At 38.2% G+C, this 26,808-nt stretch overlaps 1 protein-coding gene across 6 annotated transcripts in view; it reads left to right on the top strand.

The window, feature by feature from the left end:
* plecb (plectin b) overlaps positions 1-26,808 on the top strand; it is a 208,070-nt gene that overhangs the window by 101,601 nt on the left and 79,661 nt on the right. For 2 of the 6 annotated variants that reach the window (XM_007257276.4, XM_015607865.3), the window contains exon 1: positions 20,282-26,773. The exons of 1 other annotated variant lie outside the window; for it this stretch is intronic. In XM_007257276.4, coding sequence (XP_007257338.3) covers positions 20,743-26,773 — 6,031 coding nt within the window. In that variant the 5' untranslated portion in view covers positions 20,282-20,742. Of the gene's footprint in view, positions 1-20,280; positions 26,774-26,808 lie in introns of those variants that run through there. 3 more of the 6 variants (XM_015607864.3, XM_007257277.4, XM_022673777.2) reach the window with 3 other exon arrangements.

Consider the following 26,808-nt stretch of genomic DNA (forward strand, 5'->3'; position numbering starts at 1 on the left):
TTTCTGTCCTGTCTGCCATCTCAACCGCACCTCAGGGCCAGTAAATGGAGACAAAGGCAGTATAACTGTTTTCCATTTGTTATAAAGTGCCTTTCATTGTGAAAAATGAATTAAACATGATACTTAACTTAAGTCCGTAGTCTTGACCATTCTTATCTATACCACTAATTAAATTACCGTATTTTACAGACCATAAGGCACATTGTATTATAAGGCGCACTATCAATGAACATCAATTTTCTGGTCTATTTTTATACATAAGCCACATCAGATTATAAGGTGCAATTTATTTGAGTGATTAAATCACTTTCGTTTAAGTTTAGATTTCCAATATTTGAACGCGGTTAGCAGCAGCGCTAGCCGTGGTTAGCAAAACTTAGAAAACTTTCGGTAACCCAGGACGCTGTCAGCTACCAGTTAATCCCATGTAGCCTTTTGTAACACAGTAAACATGCAGGTTACAGTCCGAAATACTCACCTCTGAACAGTGAAAGATCTAACGAAGTTAGCGGCTAATCCTAAAACTAATCTAGCTTGTAGAAACTTCACTGAAACTTCAGCGGAGTGGCTTTACTGCTCCTTACAACCTGACTGATAGAATTCATACATAAGGCGCACTGGATTATAAGGCGTACTGTCGATTTTTAGGGAAATTTAAGGATTTTAAGTGCAAATAATTGTACATTGTATATTGTATTCAGTTGTATAGCTTTTTTAGCGAGACCATATTTTGCAATTATTCCTAAATCTTATGGAATAGTGTTGTTGTCTGCATTAGGTCTTATCTGTGTCCAGTTGAGGTTTTTAGCACTTTTAGCACCAGAGTTAGCTTCTAGCCTAGCACCCACTCGCCTTTAGTGACTTCCCAGTACTCCACAGCGCTCACTCTACTTTACTGAATGTATACTCACTAAAGCACTACCTAAGATCTGCTGTTCTCTTGTACTTATCTTTTATGCTTCTATAATTTCTCAAAGTAGCAAAATCAATGTGATCTCACATGGAAGTCAATTGTCCCAGTCCAAAAATATTATTAATTTGAAATATCCACTAGTGGCACTGTTGAGCAAAAGACACAGATACTCATACCAGACACTCTTATCTGTTATGTATTTGAAGAAGAATAAAAATAAATCACAATCGGATAATGAGTTAAAAAAAAATAGAAATTGTTGGAGACTCTGTAAGAATTCTTTATTTCACACTGGTAAAGGTTAGGTTTAGGTGTAGATACATACAATTTTTTATATTTTTGTCAATTGAGTAGATTTTCAGTTATGAGTCCACTATATGAAGTGTCACATGTAGTCGTATCTTATTTGCTTCTTAAAGTTTTTTTTTTCTCTGAACGCAGAATGAATCATCATACAAGTTGATAACAAACAACCAATGCAGACATTTTACTCTGAGATCAGGCTGTGTTGCCTTTATATAAACTGGATTTATGTTCATTTTGGGAGTGTACATAAAATCAGTACTGTTATGCAACAGTTTTGGGGTTTTGGAGTTGGGCCATTTTACAGCCCTGTAAATTGTATGCATGTATTTATTTATTTGAATAGAGTGAATAGAGAGCAGTGTTTGAGGTTCATGGTTTGTTACTTCCAGGTCCTGAAGTCTCATTACTCAACCTTGCCAATGTAAATACAGTTTTCCATTTTAGTGCCCCTTCAACTGAATGTTTAGATGTCTCCCCTTCCACTGAACATATACATCAAGCAGTGCTTGAAGTGTGTTTCAGTGAGCTGTGGAAGATATATAACTCATATGGAATTCATATGGAAATAATCCATGCTGTTTTTTTTTTTTTTTTTTTTTTTTTAACCTGAGGTAGCTGTGGCTTTAAAACTTTAATAGCATTAAATTAGAAAATTTTATCATTTTATCCTAGTTTAATGCTAAAATTAGCTTCTCGTCTTGAACACAGATTCTAGTGGAGTATTTAAAATAAAAAAAGGGAAAGTCTTCACTACTTCACCATCCAGAAACAATATAATGTCACGCAGGCTATTCAGCTTTATTTATAGTGACAGTTTCTTTTTAGGAGGTTTTTGCATGGTTAAACACAGACTCCCTCCACAGCCACATATCTTCCAGAGCTGACCATGTTTAACCTCTAAATGCAGATACATTACAAAGATGTTCTTAGCATTCCACATTAGAAACACCTGGGGTGCAATTTTACCTCCCCTGTTAGAATTCCCGCCAGTATTAGCTGACAGTGTTTGCTAAGTTTTTACTCCCAAAAAGGAAAGCGAGACACTTCATTAAATACAGAATCTGCTGCTGTAGTAAATCTGCAGCCTCAGTGTGTGGTTGCTATAGTGAAGACGATCGGGCCTGTGAGACTTTTCTCTGCGTAATGGACTTTATTGTCCCAGCAGTTGCAAAATGTTGTCACTTAGAGAAACATGCTTTCGGCCATAATGGTTTAATCTAAAGCTCTGAAGACTTTGCTTTACTGTTTAGGAGAGACAGATGAGAGAGAGAGAGAGAGAGAGAGAGAGAGAGAGAGAGAGAGAGAGAATTGCTCAATCCACGGATGCATTCTTTTGTAGCCACTTTTGCTGAACAAGCTTTACAGAACAATAGCATACATCTTACTCAATCTACTGAGTAAATATAGTGCAGTTTTATCCCCCCACTTTTTACTTAGACTATCAATTGGAGGTCTGCGTTCCTGTGGCACTCGTGGCTCACAGTATTTTGCAAACAACATATAACATTATAATACTCTTGCAACTGTTCCTATACATAATTGTTTACAACACGATTCACATGTAACAGTTCTTACGACAGTAATAAACATTGTTAAATGGTTAAATAATGTCTCAACTTGTTATTAATTGACACTAGTTAAGACATTATTAAGCATGAATATATTTGAAAAAATGCTTAAGAATCTTAAAAAAATTAATTCAGAATGAACATCTAATAGTCAATAGTATTAATGTCTTAATGAATGTCAGTTAATGATTAGTAATACTGAACTTTAATTTATGTAAACCCTTAGTGTAAAGTGTTACTGCATAAATAGTGTAAGGGAAATCCAAAGCCAAATAATCAATAAGAAAATAGGAAACGTATTATAAATATTTTTAGAGCATCTAATCACATAAACAACACATGAACTGTTTGTTATTGCACTTCATAAATATCTGTAGATATCTTTGTGGAGTTTTTTTTAATAGAGGCTATTTACTTTCTAATAGGCTGTCTGCAGCAAAGCATAACCTACTGGAATAAATGTTCTATATAAAAATATACATATATAAAAACGTTTTTGGGTTAATTAAAAAATATATAATATCACACTACTTACTGTGGACAGAACCAGGCACAAATAACTAGTGTCTAAATTTCATCTAGTCTTTATGGGTGGGAACGGGATATACAAATTGGTCCAGTGCAGAACTTTACGACCAGTCAAAAGTTGTTGTTTTTTTCTTATTTCTTTATTTCATTTATTTTCTACATTGTAGATTAGTTTTAAAGACATGAAAACAATTAAGGGACACATATGAAATTACATAGTAAACAAACAGTGTTTGTCCTCCACAATAATCCCCTGATCAAAATCTGATCAACTGAGAAGGGTGATTTGGGATGAGCTGGAGCTTCACAGTGTGAAGGAAAAGCATCAACTTTTGTTCAGCACCTCCAGGAACTCCTTCAAGATGCTGAGAAAACTATTCCAGGTGACTCTACCTCATGAAGACACTGAGATTAAAATACCAAGAGTGTGCAGATCTTTCCTCAAAGCTAAATATGTTACTTAAAAGAATTTGAAGTATAAAATAGAAAACACATTAAATGAAAAGGGCTATGTCCAAAATGTTGATGAACATCAATTGATAATTAAGCAATAACACACGAGAGGGAGTGCTATAACGTGTAATATTGGCACTGCTGTAATGCGGTCACTGCGTTTCGTCAAAGATCAGCACAGCAGTGCCAATTTGACACATTATAGCACGAGCCTCGAGTGTATTATTGCGATTATACCACAGTTCCATTATCGCTGTATGTTAAAAGATTTTGAGTTCAACAGGACAAGAAAATTCAATCTGTTTGGTTACGAACGCATATTAAAATAGTTCCGTTACTGCTCTGCTTGTAGCTGCACTGTACGCTCTGCATTATCGGGCATTTCAGTCAAAATGGTGGAAATCTAAGCTTACTGTAAATAAACAAAAGCGCTTTACTCACCCAAATAAACTGTTTTCAAGAGAGAAATCTGTGTAGATTAAAGTCCAGTGCTCATTTGACTGAAAGAAAATGTTGACTTTGTTTTTTTTTTTTTTTGCTAATCCTATATTAACTGGAAAATACATACGCTTAAGCTTTTATTTTAATAATAACTCTTAATCTGATATTGTAGCTGATAATGTGTGTGTTATAATTTGTATTTTCTAATTGCTGGGCTTATTTATTTGTGGGACCGCGTCTTTGCCTGTGCTGCCTATTGGAGACATGGTGTATCTATGGGATCCAGCGGCTCTCAGTGGTGAATAATGACATCGCATTTTGTTTGTATTTGGTTTGTAAGCGCTGCATTGTTGCTGTGTTACCTGTATGTGGTGGAGTAATACATGGAGAACGGTTACAGTGCATTACCAGCTGATAATGTCACTCATAAAACGCCTCTCAGCCAATCATATTGCAGGGTTGGAACTAACTGTGGTTAGTTTTTATTTGTTTGATTAAAGTATTATAAAATAGTCCTACTGTATTCAAACTAATGAAAACTACTAGCATATATTTTATTCAAAGAGAGAAATAAATTTAATTATTCCACAGTTAGTTCCGACCCTGCTGGTTTCTCTAGCACTGTGTCACCAATATCTTGCAGAGTATGCAGTGGGTCTTCTACATTATTCCATCTTTGTGCTCGTTCAATTATTCTCTCTTTCTATTTCTTTTTCACACACCGACAATGAACTTTGTCTCAATCCCTGCACAATAAATAAATGTGTTAGTTTGTGTCCGAGTGTTACTAGAACAATGTTGTTCTGCAAGTAGATGTATGGACCCGGGGAGAATAGGAGGGGGCAGTAGGACTGTGTTGGCCTGGGTAGATTTATGGAGTCCATGTCGTTGTGTGTTTGTGGGCAGAGAATGAAAAGACGCTCTTGTTTCTTCCCAGCATCGCCTCCCTTTAGCCCCCACCTGCCCCCAGTTCTTCTCTTCTTCTCCAGTCCCCCAGGATATGGGAGAAATAGATTTGCGACAGGCTAGAAGGAGCAGACTGGTACCGGCAGTACAAGGCACCAGTGGTGGGGATGTTGGAGTAGTCCAAGTGTTTGATCACAACCTTTGATGCACAAAGCGGCGAAAGCTTTGTAGAGAATGGGTGATGTTTTGGGGGACCGATTCTGGCGCAGCAGCAGGAAAGGTAGGTGGAGGTTGTGGACTTTGGTTTGTCATTGGCCTTTAGTTGACTTTCTGTAGAGCAATAGTGGGAGTGTCACTCTGCAGTGTTTAGTATGTGGATCAGTAGAGTAGTAGAGTAAAACCTACATTGCAAACACACCTTTCTCTCTTGTGCAAGCCTCATTCCTCATTCCTGATGATCATTGATGTGTAGTATGGCGATAGTTCTTGCAGTTCTTGGTTTTTATGGGGAAAGTAATAATTTACCATTACTCTAAGTGTCATCACGTAAATAGTTTCGCACTGGGGCTGCAAGACCAATGAAGCTGATAAGTAGTGAAGAGTATAACCAATAATTAACATTGTGCAAACTAAACCACCTAAACCACCATACATACGCTTGCCTCAGACCACGTCAATTTCTCAGAAACCTCAACATGACTCACTTACACTGTGTGGTTTCAGAATTCCATTGTATCCTAGTAACTATTTGTTAGCTATTAAAATGGGCATTGAAAAAGGTGTAGAATTTGTCTCAAAGACGAATAAAATTTGGTCTGCAAATTTGTCCAAATGTTTGTAAAACAAATGGTAACACTTTACTTGGATGATCCATTTGATGGCCTCTTTGATGCTCAGCTGACATTCAATTGACATTCAACTACATATCTACTAAAAGCAAATGAACTGAAAGATGAAAGTAAATGATTCTCTATTGAATATAACCCTACATTCAACGCTTATCCAAACCTTTACCTTAATATTTTAGGATTGGGTTTAGGGTTAGATTTTAAGTTTAGGTTAAGGTTAGGTTAAAGGTTAGGTGTAGGGTTCATTTTTAGGGTTGATTAAGGGTTAAGGTTAGTGTTAGGTGTAGGATTAGGTTCTATTTTGAATCATTTAACATTCAACATAGGGTTAAGTTAAATTTAATGGACGTTCAGTTTAGTGTTAGTTGAATGTCAGTTGAGCATCTACAAGGCCATAAAATGGACCATCTAAGCAAAGTATTAACAAACAAACAGTATGCCATACATTCCCAAGATGGCATTCCATTCACCAGTTTTTTGTGAAATTTGGGAAATTTTTTAAAAGAAAACACAAAACAGTTTGCATTCTTGGACAAGGTAAAAAAGCTAGACTATTCCTAAAGCTAAATTGAAACAAAAAAAATAAAGGGATGAAAAGAGAAAGGGTGTATCAAAGCCACAAATGTTGTTTTATTGTAATTTCTTCAAATGCAATAAACCCAAAGTTTGTCTGAAAGTGGCTTTCTACTGCTTGCCCACATTTGTCAGAAACTGTCTGTCCTGCATGGGAAAGCCATTCAAATTAATTGTTTCTGAAAAATCCATTCTCCATTCTCCATTCTGCTTCTAATTTTTTCTACTACATTTTTTTTGTTATGCATAACTTAAGCATGACTTCTGAAACGGCATAATCAAATTTGTGTGATTAGAATTTGTAGTATATACATTCCAGTTGCATATTAGCTACATGCTACATGCTGCACTAGCATCAGTCTCTATTGCAAAGCCAAAAATAAATGAGTAAGTATTACTTAATAAACCTTAGCCGGTGTTACCAGGTGTGTCTTGCTTGGAGAGTCTAGGGAACTGCACAACATTTTTTTTTTTTCTATTATCATTTTTATGCTTGTTATTGTTGATGTATCTCATTTTAGCTCCACTGAGTTCAGCTCCCAGTCCTGACTGGTCATTATACTTTATATATTTTTTTTATATATTATTTTTTGTAGTTTTAAAGTAGTTGGTATTCTCTGCACTAATGGCAAGAGCCTCTAGGAGGTCTGAATTCAGATTGTGATTGGTTGGGAGTGATTGGTCTTTTCTGATTAATTTAAGTAAGTGGAGTTTTGCTTCTTTTCCCCCTCTGAGCTTTGGACCCCTCGCAGCTCTGCTTCTTGGAGGCTTTCTCAGGGGGAGCCAGAAAAGTCAGGGCTGTTTCAAATTCTCCCCGACCTCAGATGCAATCCTGCTTCTGGAGCTGTTTACTGCTCACAAAGAGTTTTTGTGCTTTTGCTGTATGCATGCCATGTACCACCAACTCCAAACCTGACTTTCATTAGATCTGTAGCTCTGTAGTAGCCAAGAACACACTGAACTTCTTGGACACAATAGGCAGAACCTAGTGAAAGCAGTTAATTTTGCTTGGTCATGAGGCGGGTCCCTGTACAAAAATGTCCCAGTTCTGGGTTCTATGGGCTTCAGATGTGTTATGAGATTGAAGTTATGAGGACATCATGCAGAGAGTCTTCTGGAACACAAGACACTTGAGAGAGGGCTGAAAGAAAAGGAGGAAGAGATATACAGTAGGAAAACAGAGAGAGGAAGTGAGAGAGGGACTGAGTGAGTGTGTTAGTCAGAGTCAGAACGTGCTCAGTGAAGGATAATCCGTGTGGTCGTATTTCTTTCCACTCTGGAAAAGGCGAAGTCGATGTGATTCGTGACTCATGTTGAGGGGAAACACAAGGCAGGCTTGTGATTTTTACTTGGGGCGTTACATCATTTTGCTACTTTTCCATATGTGCTATAGACACTGAGAGGCTGGAAAAGGCAATTTTTCCTTGTTTTCTCATGCTGGACACAGACTCAGTTCTTGACGTCAGGAGCAGACGTCAATTCAAAAGACACAGTGCCTTTTAATATAACATACAATGAATCTATAAAAAGTTGTAATTATAGCATAATTATGTCCAAATTATTTTATACTAATATAAAGTTGCATTGGGTTTGCACAATTTTCAAAGAAAGCATTGCCAAGAGTTCTTCATTGCATGTTCTGGAGAAGCCACATATGATGGGAGCACCACCCCCAATGCCCACCAGTGGAAAGCAGAGTATGAAGTCCCCTAGTAGTCTGTGGCTTTGAAGAAATTGAACTGTATTTCTCTGGTCTGATGGAGCCCCATCCAATATTTCTGGAATGATTCAACAATCAATAAAGTTTTTAAGGCTGACTGCAATTAAATCCTCTCAGCAGTGTTCTGCAATCTAGTGGAATGTCTTTTCCTAAGAGTACGTGCTTTTAGTACAGCAAAGGAAGAACAAGATCTATAAATTTCCAAGACAACATGAATAAGCAAATTTTCACAAACTTTAGTCGATAAATGAAATCATTTAAATTTGAATCAGGGTATACAGTGTGACGAGGAAGAGAAGAGAATAGAGAACGGTAGATTAAACTGACATTAAAATAGACAGTTGAAAAGAATGTTTGCAATGTAAAATAAAGCCGGTCACATTCCTGTGCACACAGGCTCTTTTTACACAAAGCACCGTTCGATTTGCCAGCTTGGCACAATGTGCAATGAGGAATTTTGACTGCACTGCATTAAATTAAAGCCATTAGAAAGAGAAAAGGTTTTTATCTTTTGGTAAACAAACAAATGCTAAGGCTAAGTTACTTGCTAATGTTACTTTGCTAGCTCTGTACAAATCTATAGCCAGACAGTTTGTGAAGTAGTAGGATACACACATACATTAATTGAAATAAGTGAAATAACAGGTATGTTTAGTATCTGTTTACTTAGTTTGTGTAAAAAGTTTACCCTGCAATTATCGGTCGTTCATAGGCCTGTCACAATAACTACATTATTGACTTATTGTTCAATAAATGGACGTGACCTCAATTATTCTAATAATCGTGATATCGTCCATTGTGTTTGCACTTACAAAATGCACTTACATATATTGTGACTGTGGGCGTGGCTGCAGTGACCCGGTAATGCAGAAGCACAGAGAGTAACAGGCACAGGAAGTGAATTAACTCAAAATTAACCTTTCTTAGAAAAAAATGCCCTCCAACCACACCGAAAACAAACTTCAAAGAAACATAGTAACGTCCGAGTGCAGCTCTAGTTTTTTAACTTTAGTGTCTTCGGTTCATGTTCCCTTCCATTCACCATCAGCGTTTCTCTCAAGTGAAGGCAGGGCTGAGGCAGGATCTTTATGCTTGTTCAATGCGGGCCAGCTGGGACATACCAGGGCTGCACTGCCATGATATAAAATATATGTATATATAAATGTGTGTAAACAGCAATGGAAAGTTTATTGTCTTTAAAGGGGTTCATTTCTTTGTTATGATATTATGTTATCATTTTATTAGTGCCAAATTAGTGGTGTAAAAATGGCATCAATATCGTTTTTGGAACAAAATATAATTTGCAAAAAATTGTTATCGTGACAGCAGCTCTCTGATAAACATCTTTGTGCTGTTTATATTCTTTCGTCCCATCTGAAAAAAGAAAAAATACTAAAGGAAACACCGTGTATGACAAAGATCACAATTATCATTTCATAATTAAACAATGTGAAAAGACAATGATAACAGCCCTAAGAAATTGAATATAGAATATAGCTTAAGGATAGAAAATAATGTTTTTTTTATTTACCAAAGCTGTGAAATGAGCATTATTCTCTCAGTTTGCATAAAAAGAAATGCTCCAAAACCCATTAAAGGTGAGCCTTCACCCATGCCTTGCCTTAAGGAGCACAGACAAGACCTTTTAAGCTGCCAAACTTGTTTCTTCTTCTTCTTTGTCTAGTTTGAAGACAGCTATATGTTTACATTAGCATCAGCAGGAAGGATGTGAAGCGTTTGGTCTCTCGTCATTCTCTAAACATGTTGGTATGAAGTCACAGTTCTCTTTTAGCTTGATCCCCTTTCTTCAGAATGTCCAACAATGCATTTCTGTCTCTGTGACTTAGTCTGCTTTTAGTCTCTTGCCTACTCTTGTGTGGTGTCTTAAATTGTGCTACAGATTAATCCTGTTTGCTTTGGCTCTGTTATATTTTAAAGCCTGAACCCTGAAGCTGCTAGACTGCTAATTGGTTGCGCTCGTCCTTCCACAGCCTGTAGCAAGATATGCTTTTAGGTTGTGTCTCTATATGTATATATGATGAGGACACGCACCAAGTTTTTATATATATATTAGGGCTGGGGCGACGCGTCGACATAATCGACGTCATCGATTACGAAAATACATCGATTTGCATAACGCGCGTCGGCGCGTCGTAAACATGGCGGTGCCTGTGGAGAGCATGGACTCCGGAGAGCGATCTCCAGCTACAAAAAAACGCCAGCGGGCATCTAAAGTTTGGAAGCATTTCACGCAAAAGGGCAACAGTGTGGTCCTCTGCCATATGTGCAAAATGGGGATGGTCTATCACAGTAGCACAACTGCTATGCAGGAGCACTTAAGCGCAAACATCCAGGAGCACTATGTCAACAGAGTCACACAGTAAGTTACCGTTTACATCAGGGTCTCCGCGGGTGTCCTTAAAAAGACTTAAGGCTGTCTACCAAAGGTTTTAAACCTGCCACAGGCAGAAATTATACAGTTTTGGTTTATATTTGTGCATGGCATTTCGCAGTTTCCAGAAACAGTAGCATTATTCATAAGTTCAGGTGTTTAGCTAAGCTAGCTGCCTTAAGTTATTTTAGCTAGAGCCGTCGGCGCTGCGGTGTTACACCGTTTTCTGTCACCGTCGGAATTTTGTGACCAGTGCTCACGGTTATGAGCGTTCATTGGCAAAACAGAAGCTTTCTATACCTACACCTTACCCTCAGCCCTAAACTTAACTGTTTTGGCCAGTCGGGGTAAACATTAGAAACGAACACGTTTCGAATCGGCCAGTGCACCGGTCTGCTGAGAACTACTTGCCAGTGGTCACAAAATCTAGCGGTCACAGAAAACAGTGCAACACACGGTTGTGGTGTATGGGAGCTTATCCATTTTTAGCGTTATAGATCTAAACGTGTTGTACATGTAAGTGATTATAAGTGTGGGGTTTGGTTTAGTAGGCTTGTGTTGTTGTTGTTGTTGTTATTATATATAAATATAGTAATTTATCGTTTTTTTTAAAACGTAAAATAATAGTTATTTAAATATGTTTCTCAATAAATAGATTAGTCGACTAATCGAAAAAAATAATCGTTAGAATAATCGTTTAAAAAATAATCGTTAGGGACAGCCCTAATATATATATATATATATATATATATATATATATATATATATATATACACTGAGATGTTTAATAGGCAAAATCGTAGGGCAAAAATCTTAAGAGTCAGAGAACCAGGAATACAAAAACACAGGAATCCAAACGCTCAATAAAGAAGCAGAGACAGATCTAATTTTACCAGATCACATGCAGACCTGATGTACATACTGTTTTTTTATGATTATTATTCATTATTTAATAATTAATTTTATTTAATATCATATATTAAGTATCATTGTTTTTTTTTGTAACTGATGGCTCCATGTTGGGTGGAGGATAGGAAGTTTTTTAAAGACTTGAAAATGTTGGTGTTTGATTGTTTAATTAATGATGTTCAATGAATGAAGTTCAAAATAAATAAAATATGCTTTTTTTAAATAGCATCTTAAAGCCTTTTTATAGGGGTGGCAAGTTCCAGTGTCTAATCATACCACACCTGTTGTCATTTACATATCTGCCTAAATCATAACTATGTGCTGAATTTTACAGCAATCCAGCAGCTAAAATGACAACTTTAAATGAAAAAAATAACTCTTATCTCTTTTTAAAAAGTCAATATAAAAAGATTTTGTTTCAAATAAGTTTGGAGCTTTTCTGTTGAAATAATGACATATTGGATAAATGACAGATTCAAATTACATGAAAATATGAGACAAGGCTTTTGTATGACATAAACAGTTTAATAACAGCAAATATAATTGCATGTAATTTGTACATAAATGGCTAATAGTGTACCAGAAGAAATTCAAAACATTTGCACAACATTTGCAGGTTATTTCATACATAATGTACGATTCCCACTCTTAAGACCGGCCTGATTTAATTATGGTCTTTTGATTAAGATACGTCTGATATTTAGTTTGTGAACAGGAGAGAACCTCTGAAAGAAGAGAAGGCCAGTAAGTCTCTAAAAGAGGTCAGAGCAGACTGGAAGAACAAAAGTGAACGTGTGTCTGTGTGTGTGTATTCACTCTGTTGAGGGTGAAGCGTGGGTATTCTCGCATCTAGTCTATAAACACCACAGGAAATTAAAGGCTACAATGATAACGCCTGAACTCATATGTTTTATTAGGGCCACATGGAATCAGTTTGCTTCAAACACATTTGGAAATAGTTTTTGAGAGCCACCACACCCACTGTATCATGATATACAACCCAACCACTAAAAATAATATGTTTGTAAGCTTTTTTTATTATCTAGAGGATCACAGATAATATAAAATATCATTAGTAGACCAGTATTCTCTCACTGTCCTCCTTCAGCCTGACCTTTTTCCTCTGAAGCCTGTACTGGTTAGGCTATTTCCTGGGTGTGAACAGGTGCTGGTGACCGAGATGTCTCAGCTGCCGGTGAGAGGGAACACTCTGGTGTCAGCAGTTCTTCCCTGGAGACAGCTGGAGCACTGTCCCAAACTCCACAGTCAAAGGCATATTGATCCACTCTGATTTGCACTAATCTCTAAGTAATCTCTTACTCAATTTTATAATATAGAAATGTGCAGAAGTGCATAGGTGTCAACACTTCTTTTTTATTTTCTGTCAAATATATATTATTATTATATATTAAATATAAAAATCATTTTAATTCATTGTAATTTTGCTTGGAAATTTAAAAATTAAAACAGTGGTGAACTCTGGCTATTGTGCTGTACTATAGTTAGTGTAACAGTAAGGTTACGTTTAAGGACATTCTGATGTGTGAGGTGTGAAGACCTCTTAAACACTAAGGACCTGTCGACAGGTCTAAACTTTACTTCCTCATTCCTTAACTACATACTGTGCCTTGTTTTAATGAATCATTAACCCCTTCAGTTTCATGAAACACACAGTTCTAAGGCTCATTACTTCAATTAAGAAAATCCTATTTTTTTATTTATAACTTTAGATAATTTTACACAGCATGTTTTTTTTTGCCTTTAGAATAGAATGTATTTACTAAAAATGATCAGAACATCTGTCCAACATCTTGCATAATTTAAGTAACTGGCATAACCTTAATAGTAAAGTTTTTATTCGATTAATATACAGCTCTGAATCAGTTTCTCTAATTTGGCTATTTATAGGTATATGTTTGAGTACAATAAACACTGTTGTTTTATTCTATAAACTACGGACAACATTTCTCCCAAATTCCAAATAAAAGTATTGTCATTTACAGCATTTATTTTCAGAAAATGACTGAAATAACTAAAAAGATCCAGAGCTTTTAGACCTCAAATAATGCAAAGAAAACAAGTTCATATTCATAAAGGAATAGGTGGAATAATCCTGTTTTTAATCACAGTTTTTGTGCATCTTACACACTGATTTTGGATAATGTTATGCCACTCCTGGTGCAAAAATTCAAGCAGTTTAGATTGGTTTGATGGCTTGTGATCATCCATCTTCCTCTTGATTATATTCTAGAGGTTTTTAATTTGGTGAAATCAAAGAAACTCATAATTTTTAAGTGGTCTCTTATTTTTTTCCAGAGCTGTATTTAAAAATAAATCTGTAATACTTTCCCATAAGGGTCACAAATAACAGTAAGTTAAGTAATGTCTCAGCTAATTATTATTGGATGCTAGTTAAGACATTATTGAGCATTACTAAACTGAATGCTTAAGAATGCTTAGTTAAAACTTTTTCGCTACTGTGTGTTTATGTACCTTGTGTATATGTACCCTTAAAAACCTACTACCATGAGTGTAGTCATGTGACTCTGCCCTGTCTAATTTATAGCATAAAAAGCCACATGGGCCAACTGAGCAGTTTTAGTTCATAACAAAGTATTCAGATTTATATCTTACAAGCCTGAGGTTAGGTGCTTTCTGTTGCTGAGCCACACCTTGTAATGAATGCTGTTATACCCCTGTTAGAGTGAAAATGAGAACTGAATACGTTGGGCTCGTGAGCATCATGATTTGCATGTGAGAGAACCTTTGCAAATCATGCAAGCCTGTGCAAATCTCTGTATATCCTTTGTTTATTTAACCTCAGAAAAGCAGGAATGTTTCTCTACCTACTAGACAACTACACAGCTACCTGTGAGTGTTGGCGTGAACTTTGTGGTGTGTTCTTCAGACTCGTTTTGATTCCTGTATAAGAGATCATTTTCCAGTTGTATCCAAAGTCTCTGTATTCTGAGGTTCTGAGTTTGTTCAGTTCAAAATGCAGCCAGTTTCATCTAAATCCACCCCCGTCTAAAGACGTGATAAAGTCATGAGCCTAAATCAATGATCCACTGAATATACTTCAAAGGGTGGCGCAACTGTTCTGCCAGTGTTGACTGGCTGTAACTTGTTGAACACTGTTTTGTTTTATCTTGCTCAAAATGAAAGTAATCCATCGAACTTGCTTGATTAAAATATGTATGTCATGTATATTAAATGTAATATTGCCAACATAGAAAATCAGTGTTTGAGGCCGACACTGAATAATCATACTAAAAGACATCAATCGAGGTTCTGTTCATTATCTCTTAAGATTAAATTTACTTTTTACGTTTTGGAACCAACCACAAATATAAATGTGTTTAACTCCAAGCTCCAGCTTTGAGTTCAAACTCACTGTACTGGGCTGAGTGAGGTACTCTCAAGAAGAATATCTGGTTAGTGGTGTTAAAAGGCTTTATTTTGCTTCTTCCATGAGTCACATTAATTTTACACATTCGATAAGCATTTTTTTTTACACTGGCTTTAATGGGGTTCTGCAGCTCTGAGTGAGTTTGAGTTTGTATTTATAGTTTGGCATATAGTAGCTGAACAAGGAACTGTAGCGTCTTGTGACCCTGCACTACACTTTTGCAACTTGCAAAAAAAAAAATAGATCATATATTCATCTGAATAATTAATTTATCATCTAAATTATTAGCTAGTTGCATATTTGGGCTAAAAATTATAAAATACCAATACAGGGTTCCCACGAGTCCTAAAAAAGTCTTAAAATGCCTTAAATTGTCTTAAATTTACTGTAAATGTTCTGTGTGTATTACATTTTTAAATGGTGCATTTAATGCCAGTGGGAAAGCACATACTTACATTAGCGGCGAGTTACTGGGTAGAGACCTTAGGTTAGCTTCAAGCTAGCTAACATTAGCTGTGAGCTAGCTAATATTACGGAGGAAAGAACTAGGGTTAGCAGAGAGCTAGCTTAAATTAGCACATTAGCTAACATTACTGAGGAGAGAAGTAATGTTAGCAGAGTTAACATTAGCGGCGAGCTTGCTAACATTACTGAGAAGAGAACTAATGTTAGCAGAATTATCATTAGCGGTGAGCTAGCTAACGTTACTGGGGAGAGAACTAAGGTTAGCAGAGAGCTAGCTTACATTATCTGCAAGCTAGCTAATGTTACTGGGTAGAAAATTAAGATTAGCAGAGAGCTAGCTTTAAATTAGCTGCGAGCTAGCTAACGTTACTGAGGAGAAAACCAGGGTTAGCAGACAGCTAGCTAACATTAGCAGACAGGTAGCTAACATTGACAGGAGAGAATTAAGGTTAACGGAGTTAACATTAGCGACGAGCTAGCTAACATACTAATGTTAGCATAGAGTTAGCTACGTTACTGGGGAGAAAACTAGGGTTATCATAGAGCTAGCTACCATTAGCGGTGAGCTAGCTAACATGCTAACATGTTCTGCATCACAATAGAACAAAATTGAAAAAGAAAACAATAATAATAATAACAAATGGGAAATGTTAAATTTTAATGTTCAATTCAATAAATTATTTTCTGATTAAGAAGTTATGACTACATTTATGGGCCTTAAATTATGTTTACTGAGGTCTTAAAAAGGTCTTAAAAATCATTAAATTAGACTAAAATGAAGCCAGAACCCTGCAATACAACTAGTCTAACCTTTCCATCTCTAGTAAGTAAGATAAAAAATAAAATATTCTGGCTTTGCCTTTGTAAACCTAAATTAATATACAAATTAAAGTAAATTTACAATATATTTTGAGCAATATAAAACACGACAATCAAGCTGAGCAAAAGAGATATTCCTTTTCTCTCAGTCACCTGCTGGGGTCCCTCGGTTGTCTGGCCCCAAAGCTGACCTCGGAGAAATGGTGACCTTTTCCAGCTGTCTGAGTGAGGAGCACGTGTCTCACAGCTCCAGCAGCAGAGCCTTTATCGTAGGCAGAGCGCCAGTCCTTCAGATCCAGCGCTGACACGTCTATTCTTGGTCCTTTGGGCTCTAATGCACAGTGCACATCTAGAACACACACACACACACTGGACGGAACTTTTCTAAGTAGTACATTAGATTAGTACATAGGCTCATTCTTACCTATTATAATTTCAGAAGAATATTCTTATCATTGTCTTCATCATGTCTTCCTTTTTTTATCTTGTTTAATTTGTTCTTAGATGTTCGAGTCGCCTTGAGTCATGTGATTGGCTCGTGTGGTTTAGTGGTGGGGGGTTTGCTGTGTGTTAGCTGTACCTGTTTATCAGGAATGTGAAGTATTTGTTTACTCTTACAGTCACATAGATGCCCTTTCATGTCCAGGTTTAGAAAGTAGAGTTTCAGCATTCGAGTAAAAGCATACTTTGTGTTCAGTCGGTCCAGGGCTGTGCAGTTAACCACAAATCAGAACCTCCAACAGGATTAATCTTGCTTATATCATTTTTAATAATAATAATAATAATAATAATAATAATAATAATAATAATAATAATTTTATTTATTTATTTATTTAGTTAGTTAGTTAGTTAGTTAATACTTTTTTCAGTGTGTGGTGTTCGTGTACTGTTCCCTTAAAAGCATACTTCCACAGGTGTAGTCACGTGACTTCACTCCATTCAGTCTGCAACATGAAAACAACATGGAGGAGAACTGAAACATTGAGCCAACTTGTTCAGCTTGTACCAAGGAAAAAATAGGCGTGCATCGTTCAATAAAATGCTGTTCATGTGTTTACATTTCATTGATCTAATTAATGTAAAACAAATTAGTTCTACATGTCAAATTTGGGTAATCAGATGATGCGAAACATTTTAGTTTTCAGAAAGAAATCAGATTTTTACTTTTCCACCAGCTGATATACTCACAGAATAAGAAGTGACATAAATGTAATGTAAAACCCAAACTTCATACAGCAGCTTTTTTAACACATCGGGCCACAATGTAAAGATACAGCAGCTAAAAGATAAGGATGATTTAAATCTTTCAGTTTTATCATCAAAATAAAGTGTGTTGTTGTTTTAGCACATGAACAGACAGAAATCTGAGAATACTCTGGTTAGTGTAGAGTATACATGGACTAAGAAATCATATTAATGAGCTAAAAATTAAGCTCAAAGTATTCTGTTTACATGAGTACTTGATTATTCAGATAACTACAGCAATCTGATCAAGAATGTGCATGTTAACATGTTCAGTGATCGTAAATAAGGTAAAATGCCCAGCATTAGTTTAAATGATTAAGTATCTTTTTTTAAAACCTTTTTTTCCCTTTTTCCTGAAGTGGGGAAATTAATGTGAAGCCCTCAGCCTTAGGCACGTTTCACCACACTATACTTCGCTTGCCTCACTTCACTGGAGACATGCCCTGAGGTGAAAATGTAAGCTATTGTAAATCATTTCATCTAAATGGAATTTGCTTCTTCTTTAGATTCTTCTGGATGGTTTGGCCCCTTAGTTTGCTAGCAGGAACTCTTGTGAAATAGTTGGTGGTGAGTTCAGTCACGACCTGTCAGGCTAAGAATCTGTGACATGCCTAGTAGAGGTGTGTTACACCACTCTGAGTGGTTTCAATTGAGTTTGTTACTTTATTATACAGTTCAAGTACTTGTGTAATTAACTTTAATTAATAGTAAAACATAAACCCTTCGTGTATTGCAGCTTCATAGAGGTATTTGGCTGGGTAGAAATGCCTAAAATAAACAATATATCAGTCTAATTTAATTGTCTGCCCTTTAGTATTTAGTATTTATTATAGCATTATACTCTACAGCTGTAAACCGAAGAAATAAGCAGTTACTTTAGCTGGGTGAGAGACTGTAATTACCTGTATTACTGTTATTGAGACATGGCACTGTGTAATTAAACTAGAACGTTACAGACTAAACAGACCTCAGCTGCAGCATTGTGTGATCGTATTAAACCGTTTTTATAATAATTTGTTGATTATACACTACAGATTACTGTATATATGTGATAGCTTGCTTTTAACTTATTAGAAGTACTACTAGTAATGTTGCACACAGTGATTTACTGCTGTCTGGAGCTCATATTTCCAACTCAGACAGATTCTGTAAGAGGATATTTGAGTATCGTGGAACTGGCCCTATATTTTCTGCATGACAATGAGAAATAAATGTTTCACAGTTTTCTTGGAAATTAAATATTACCATGTCTGTTTTCAGTATCACAGCCACCAAGAGTTCTGTTGTCTTCAAAAGTCTCTCAGTGCTTGTTCAAATCTGTCTCTCTCTCTCTCTCTCTCTAAAACTTTCCCTCTCACTGTCTCTCACCCCCAATCAGAGCGACAGATAAATGGAGAGACAGATGTAAAGAGCAGAAATAATCAAGGGGTGTGTAATCAGATATCCTGTTCCTGGTTGCTGAGAAAGGTTGGCTCCAATGTACAGCTCTTTATATAGACAACTCATTGGCGATTTGACTTCACTGGCTATATCGGACCCTTTTAAAATACTAGTGCTTATTTCAACCTGTTGCATCATTACCTAGAGTGCTTTTAAAAACCGTAAGTGTATCTGCAACTCTCTATTTATACTGTAAGTGCGCAATGAATGCCATTGTGCACATGACAAGATGATAAAATAGTGATTAAAGAAGATATTTGAGTGTATTGTTCTGTAAAAGGTAGATATATTTGTATTTTAATAGTATATATTTCGAATTGTTTCTCATTATGTCTAAATATCATACATTAATATTTATTACATTTAGAGTTATTATATTGACTTATAATAAAGTACTTAGTCTTTCACTCCAAAGCCACACAATCATCTTATTACTAGCAATACACAATTCCTGACAAAAAGTATTAAACTTAAGAAAAAAAAGAAGAGCAAGACATGATAAGAGCAATATAAGCTTTATTAAATATTATCAGTGCATTAAGTCATCATAAAACAGACAGATCTTCCTCTGACTTTTGTGATTCTGCTTTTTCAACACTTGGTGCAAAGATAGAGAATAACCTAAATCTTAATAATCTTAAGAATAGTCTTAATAATAGGGCTATTAAGGAATAAGGAGTTTCTCCCGAAACTCCTTATTCTCTTCCTGCTGAGTTCTGTACTAAGTCAGTCCGCTCTGAAGGCTCTTATTTCCTCAGTCATTTAAATACTATTCATTTCATATCTCCTGCCCCTGAGAGCTCCTTTGTATAATCTGTTATCAAAGGGCAGCTGCCTCATTTCCTCAAACATAGGCTTTGCAGCTGATATACTACCCTGTTGTGAAATAGCAGGTAATGTAAAGGTCTCTTTCACGAGAGACTGTAGAGTATACCTCCAGGGAAAATCTTTTCTTGTCACTCGATATGAAGTGTGTAAACTCAGTTGACTAGGAGTGGGTGTGCATGACCGGTGTGTCTTTCTAATATGGTATGCCTGAAGGGTGGATCCCTTTTCTTAGCCTAATTCCTCGTCGGCCAACCCACTCTCTCTCCCGCTGTAAGAAAACCTGACACACCAGGGGGTGTGTAGTACTCTCTAATAAGTGAGTGTGGGTGTCTCTTCTTAGTTTCTGCCCAGCATGTGGTTAGGAAGGACTAAGGTATGTTTCTAGCTTACTTCATTTAATTCTTTACTTTTTTTTTTGCATTTGGCTTTTTATTCTCAAGAGCTTGTCTCTGTACTTTTCATTCATTCATTGAAGTGGACCACGACTGTTACTAGTCTTTCTGTGTGGAACTTTTGTCTCATACTGACTGTTCCTTCCTTTCCTTATGAGAGAGGTAGGAGGGGCTGAGTAGAGCACAGTGCTCTCTCTCTCTCTCTGTTGTACACACCCCCTCGCTCTGTCACTGCTACTCTGCCAGTGCAGCCTTCACTTCCAAGCAAGGCTGCGCAAAGGAGGGAACAGATTTTCCTTTGACTTTTGCTTTTGGAAGTTTTGGAACTTTTTTCTTCTTTGAGAAGCTTAACACGGAAGAAGAGTCTCATTATCTAAGGACTTAAGGACATTGAAGAACAGAAGATATACAGTGGGAAGGATTTGTTCAAACATTCTTTTTGATTGAATCGAAAGCACATGGCAGCCGGCTCTGCCACTGGATCCTTTCCGAGTGAGCAGAGTGAGGTCATTCAGTAATTTGTTCTTGTTTGGCTGACTGGTCTCTGGTGTTTCTGTTTAGTCCAGCGCTGTGACTAAGGAAGCACAATGGTTGCTGGAATGGTGATGCCCCTTAACCACCTGAGGGCCATTTATGAGCGCCTATTCCGGGATGGCGTCATGGTGGCCAAGAAGGATAAACGCCCTCAGACAAAGCACCCTGAAATCCAAGGGGTGGGCAACTTGCAGGTGATTAGAGCAATGGGCTCCCTAAAGTCCAGAGGATTTGTGAGGGAAACCTTTACTTGGAGGCATTTCTACTGGTACCTTACTAATGAGGGCATTGTTTACCTGCGTGACTACTTACATCTGCCACCTGAGATTGTGCCCACTCCACTGCAGAGAGTGCGAAAGCCAGCTGCTACCTTGGCCGTTGCCCAGAGGGATACACGAGTACAGGCTATTGAGGGTCCAACTTCATATGTTCCCAAACCAGGCCGAGGAGGCGCAGAAAGTCAGGAGGCCTTTTTGCAAAGGCAGGAATACCGTCGCAGGGAAATGACAACAAAGGAGGAGCAAGTATTCAGTGATAAAACACCTAGGTTTAGAGGCCGTCCAATTGCTGGAGATCAGATCAAACCCAATGCACCATTCAGGGACCAAGTACAGCCCTACAGCCGCAGTGGGCAAGGCTATGCAAAAGAAGTGGACCAGAGGAAGACCACCCCAGTAGTCTCCAGTCAGCTGCTACCTGCTGAAAGCACAAGTGCCCAGTCTTTAAAATGGAAAACAACAAAAGCTGAATTCAACAAAGGTACCAGCGAGGCTGCTTTAATAAAAAAATCACCGTATACCAAAACCATGGCTGAAGTGGAACTGGCACCCAAATCCGCTGTTACTTCCTTAGCAGCAGGAACAGTGGCAGCATCCATGTCTCACAAAAAGCCTAAAGAAGAGATATCCGTTCAAATCTCTCGGGAAACTATCACTAGCAATCCAGCTCAACATGTCACTCCGCCTCCTTTCTCTGAAAAACAAGTGGCAAAAACAATGAAAGCCACAGAGGCCAAGAATGTTCATGATCATTCAGTCAAGGATGAAATGACCAAAGTGACAGAAAAAATGTCAGTCACACAGACCATGACATCAGAGGAATACAGCACAAGAAATGAGATAGCTTTAAAGAAAACTTCACCAAAGGCCCCTGTCACTGTGGATCTGCCAGCCCATCCAGCTGTTTCTGCCACAAAAGCAGAAACTGTGCCAGTGATGGCTTCCATGCCTCCCAATAAATCGAGTAAAGAAAAATTCAAAGATAAAGTATCAATAAACATATTTCAGGAAACCAACAAGAAGCAAGCAAACAATGCCACCCAACCACCTCTCTCCCAAAAGAAAGTGGAAACAATTGTAAAGGCATCAGTTACTGAGAATGTTCTGGAACATCCTGTCAAAGAAGTTACAGGAGTTACAGAACAGGTCTCTACTTTGGCCATAGAGAAGAATGTGACAGAGATCTGCAGAAGTGGTGACAAGACGTCTTTGATTGAAAGTTTGCCATCAGCAACAATAAGTATGGATCCTCCAACTCAGCCAGCAGTTAATGTTGCAACAGGTGACACAATTGCAGTGACGACCAATAAAACTCATAAAGAAAAGAAGAAAGATAAGAAATCACAAATGCTTCAGGAATTAAGTACAAGAGAGGAAGCTAATGATGCTACTCAATGTCTTTCCTCCAAAAAGAAACAGGGGAAAAAAGTGAAAGCAACAGTAACTGAGCTTGTTCAGGAACCTGCTGTCAGTGATGAAGTACCTACAGTGATTGAGAGTGTCTCTGTGGTGGTTACCCAGGAAAAGACAAAATCAGAGGACTACAGTAAGAGTGGTGAGGAGATTTCAATCCAATGTTTAGCAAACACCACAGCCAGTGAGAATCTACCAGCCCAAGTCTCTTTCAAAATGGAAAATCCTGATGCATCGGTGACCCAAGTGTCCTCTGACAAAACTAGTAAAAAGACAGTTACAGAAGAAGTGTCTGTTATCATCTCTCAGGAAACTAAGGATGCTTCTTTACCTGCTTCTGCCAAAAAGAAGGCAGGAAAAAAACAGAAGGCAGCAGCCAAGAGTGGGCAGGATGATCCCATGAAGGACAAAGCACCCAAAATGACTGAAGAGGATTCCTTGTCTGCTACACAGATCCTAACAACTGAAAACTACACAAGTAATGATGCCATAGCTTTGGATGAAAGGTTACCAAAGACTGCAGTCACTGTTGATCTGCAGGCCCAAATCTCTACCACAACAGTAGATGTTGTGGCAGTGATGCCCTCTGAGTCCTCCAGTAAATCTGCTAAAGAGAAACTTGGAGAATCAGTATCAGAAGAAAAACCTCAAGAAACCAGTATGAGCAAGGAGCAAGTTCAGGATGGCTCCATATTTTCATCTTCCAAAAAGAAACGGGATAAAAAGCAGAAATCCACCAAGTTGGATCTGGATAATAGTGAAAATGTAAAGAAGATGACAGACCAAAAAAGTTTACCAAAGACTGCAGCCACCGATGATCTGCTGACACAACTCCCTGCAGCAACAAAAGAAACAGTGGCAGCAACCACCTCCGTATGCTCCAATAAAACTGATAAAGAGAAGCTTGAAGTATCAATAAAAGTGTCTCAGGATGCCAACACAAGGGAACAAGCAGATGATGCAACTCAGTCTCCTGCATCCAAAAAGGAAGTGGAAAAGAAATTGAAAGGATCGGTGTCATTGATGTCCCCTGACGAATCTAGAAAAATGACACTCAAGGAAGAAATATCAGTTAATAACTCTCAGGAAACTAAGGATGAAATTTTGGGTGAGGTTTCCATGACTGCCACTCAAAACATGATATCTGAAAACTACACTAGTACTAACATGACAGCTTTGATTGATAGTGCACCAAAAACTGTCACTGTCAATGTTGATCTGCCAGTGATTTCGTCTGGTTCCTCCAGTAACGCTGAGGAAAAGAAACTTGAAGTATCAGTAGAACAACAGCAAGAAACCAGTGTAAACAAGGATAAAGCTCAGGATGCCTCTTTGCCTTCATCCTCCAAAAAGAAACGAGAGAAAAAGCAGAAAGCAGCAATCATCAAGAATGTTCATCCAGTTGAAGATGAAGTTCCTGATGTAGCAGAAAAGGTTTCTGTATCGCTGATGTCTGATCAAGAAAGTTTATCAAAGACTGGAGATCTACTGACCAAACTCCCTGCTACAACAACAGAAACAGTGGCAGCAACTGCCTTTAATAAAACTGATAAAGAGAAACTTGAAGTGTCAGCACATGACTCTCAGGATGCCAACGCAAGGGAACAAGCTAATAATGCTATTCAGTCTTCTTTACTCAAAAAGGAAGTAAAACAAACAGTGAAATCATCATTGACTGAGAATGTTCAGCAAAATACAATCAGTGAAAAAACAATTAAAGTAACAGAAAAGATCTCCATGTTGGTCACACAGGAAAAGACAAGTTCTAAGGACAGCAGTGAGAGTGGGTGTGAGAAGGTCATTGTTGAGCTACCAGCCCAAGTTGTTACCACAACAGAAAACACTGTAGTATCAATGACCTCTGATAAATCTAGTAAAAAGATGCTCAATCAAGAAGCGCCCATTATCATCTCTCAGGAGAAAGAGGATGTTTCACTGTCTGCTTCTTCCAAAAAGAAGGCAGGAAAAAAACAGAAGGCAGTAGCGACCAAGAGTGTGCACAATGATCCTGTGAAGGATGGAGCACCAAAAGTGATAGAAGAGGTTTCTATGTCCACCACACAGATGCTGACAACTGAAAACTACACTAGTAGTGATGCAACAGCTTCCACTGGTGATCTGCTGACCAAACACTCTGCCACAACCACAGAAACAGTGGCAGCAATTGCCCATGAGTGCACCAATAAAACTGATAAAGAAAAACTTGAAGCAACAATAAATGTGTCTGAGGATGTCAACACCAAAGAACAAGCTGGTGATACCACTCTGTCTTCTTCACTCAAAAAGGACGCGGAAAAAACAGTGGAACCAGTGACCGAAAATGTTCAGGAAAAGACAAGATCAGAGGACAGCAGTGAAATTGAGGAGAATGTGTTGATCAAAAGTCTGCCAAAGACCAAGGCCAGTGAGGAAGAAGTGTCTGTTATCATCCCACAGGAAGCTAAAGATGCTTCTCTGCCTGCTTCTACCAAAAAGAAGGCAGGAAAAAAACAGAAAGGAGCAGCAGCCAAGAGTGTGCAGGCTGATCCCATGAAGGATGAAGCACCCAAAAGGACAGAAGAGGTTTCCTTGTCTGCTACACAGATGAAGATACCATCAGAAGATTTACCAAACACAGAAGGTTTACAGAAGACTGTCATTATTACTCTTGATCTGCCAACTCAAATCTCTCCCACAACAGCAGACATAGTGGCAGTGTTACCTTCTGAGCACTCCAGTAAATTTAATGAAGAGAAACTTGAAGAAGCAGCATCAGTAGAAACACCACAAGAAATCAGTGCAAGCAAAGAGCAAGCTCAGGATTCATCTGTGCCTTCATCCTCCAAAAAGAAACGGGAGAAAAAGCCAAAAGCATCAATAACCAAGAATATTCATACAGTCGAGGATGAAATACCAGAAGTGGCAGAAAAAGTATCTGTGTCACTGACTTCTGAATCTGCTGTTCAACCAGAGGATCTGTGTTTAGATCTGGAAAAAACTGAAAACACCAAGGAAGTGAAAGATCAAGATCAGCACCTCAGATCTTCTGGCTCTGCGGTGCCTCCTGTAGCCCAAAAAGAGAAGGACACAGCACTGCTGGATGTCAATTTGGATGCAGATAAGGATGAAGCAAATATTGCCCAACGAACAACTGCTACAGTAGTAGCAACAGTACCCTCGGCTGTGACATCAAGCAATGCTCAGAAGAGTAAAAAGAAGAAAGCAAAGAAGACCTCTAGTATTGAGGAGACAAAAGACAGTGATGTAGCATCTGAAAAATCTGAACAAACTTCACTAAATGCTGCAAAAGACGTAGAAATTCCTGTTGCAGAAACATCTACTACTAAAGTAAAGACAGAAATTAAAACGCTTGATCATGACCCCATCCCAGCTACTGAAATCCCAGCTGCAGCTACAGTTGCTGATGCACAGGCAAAAGAAATTTTCATCCACAAAGAAATACAAATCGTGAAACAAATAATAACAGTGGAGAAGGAGATTTCCAAACAGGTGATAACTTCAACCCAAGAAAAGCAACAATCATCAAAACCTGTAGAGGATTCAGAAGCTAAATCTTCCAAAAAACAAGAAACTGAGCAGACTCTGAAGGCAAGAAAAAAGGGTAAAAAGACCACTGCTGCACTTAATAAAGATCTTTCACCAGCAGCTGAAATCAAAACAGCTGAGGTGATGACAGCCCAGGTTCCCAATAAGGATCCTCCCTCACAGGGTCCTGAAACACCAGTAACAAATAGCTCAACAAAAATGGCTCCTGAAAGAATGTGTACTAAGGACGGCAGTGAGGCAGCAGCTGTAGAGACTGTAGAGGCCCCTGCATACAAAGGGGAGGTGGAGTCTGCTCAGCCCTCGGCTGAAAAAATAAAACGGGAGGTTCTGAAAGGAAAAACATCCTCCTCAGAGAGCGCGAGGGAAGCACCCACAGGCCGAGCGTCAGCGGCAGCCTCAGCCCAGGCCGGCCCCCACCCTGAGCAGGGGGATCCTCCCAGTGTTGCACAATATTCAGCCGCTCCTGACACACAGCACGGAGGAGAGAAGCAGAAAGAGCTCTCCGAGAGCGAGGCCACTGAACTGCACACTGTTCACACTGGCCCACTCCCCACTGAGGAGATCATCTGTGACACACAAGCATTGCCTAGGGACGAAGCTGCCATGAGGAGAAAGATAGTGGTCGTAGAGGAAGTGATTGAGGTGCAGCAGATCGCCTCTCCGGGTGCAGACGGAAGCCCACCTGTGCAGCCCCCTGTGCCTGTAACAGGAGAGGAACTGGACTACGATGTCCTGGAGGAGCTGGCTCAAGAGCGCGTCATCCTGCAGGGTTCTCCCATCCAGGAGCTCATCTGGGACCATTCGCTGGATGAACCAGAGGCCAAAACCTTCCCGAACTTTATTGAAGGTAGGGTCCCCGTTTTGAGTCTCTCTCTACCCTGC

Source organism: Astyanax mexicanus, chromosome 6, assembly GCF_023375975.1.
Source record: "Astyanax mexicanus isolate ESR-SI-001 chromosome 6, AstMex3_surface, whole genome shotgun sequence".
In the NCBI taxonomy this organism is placed as follows: Eukaryota; Metazoa; Chordata; class Actinopteri; order Characiformes; family Acestrorhamphidae; genus Astyanax; species Astyanax mexicanus.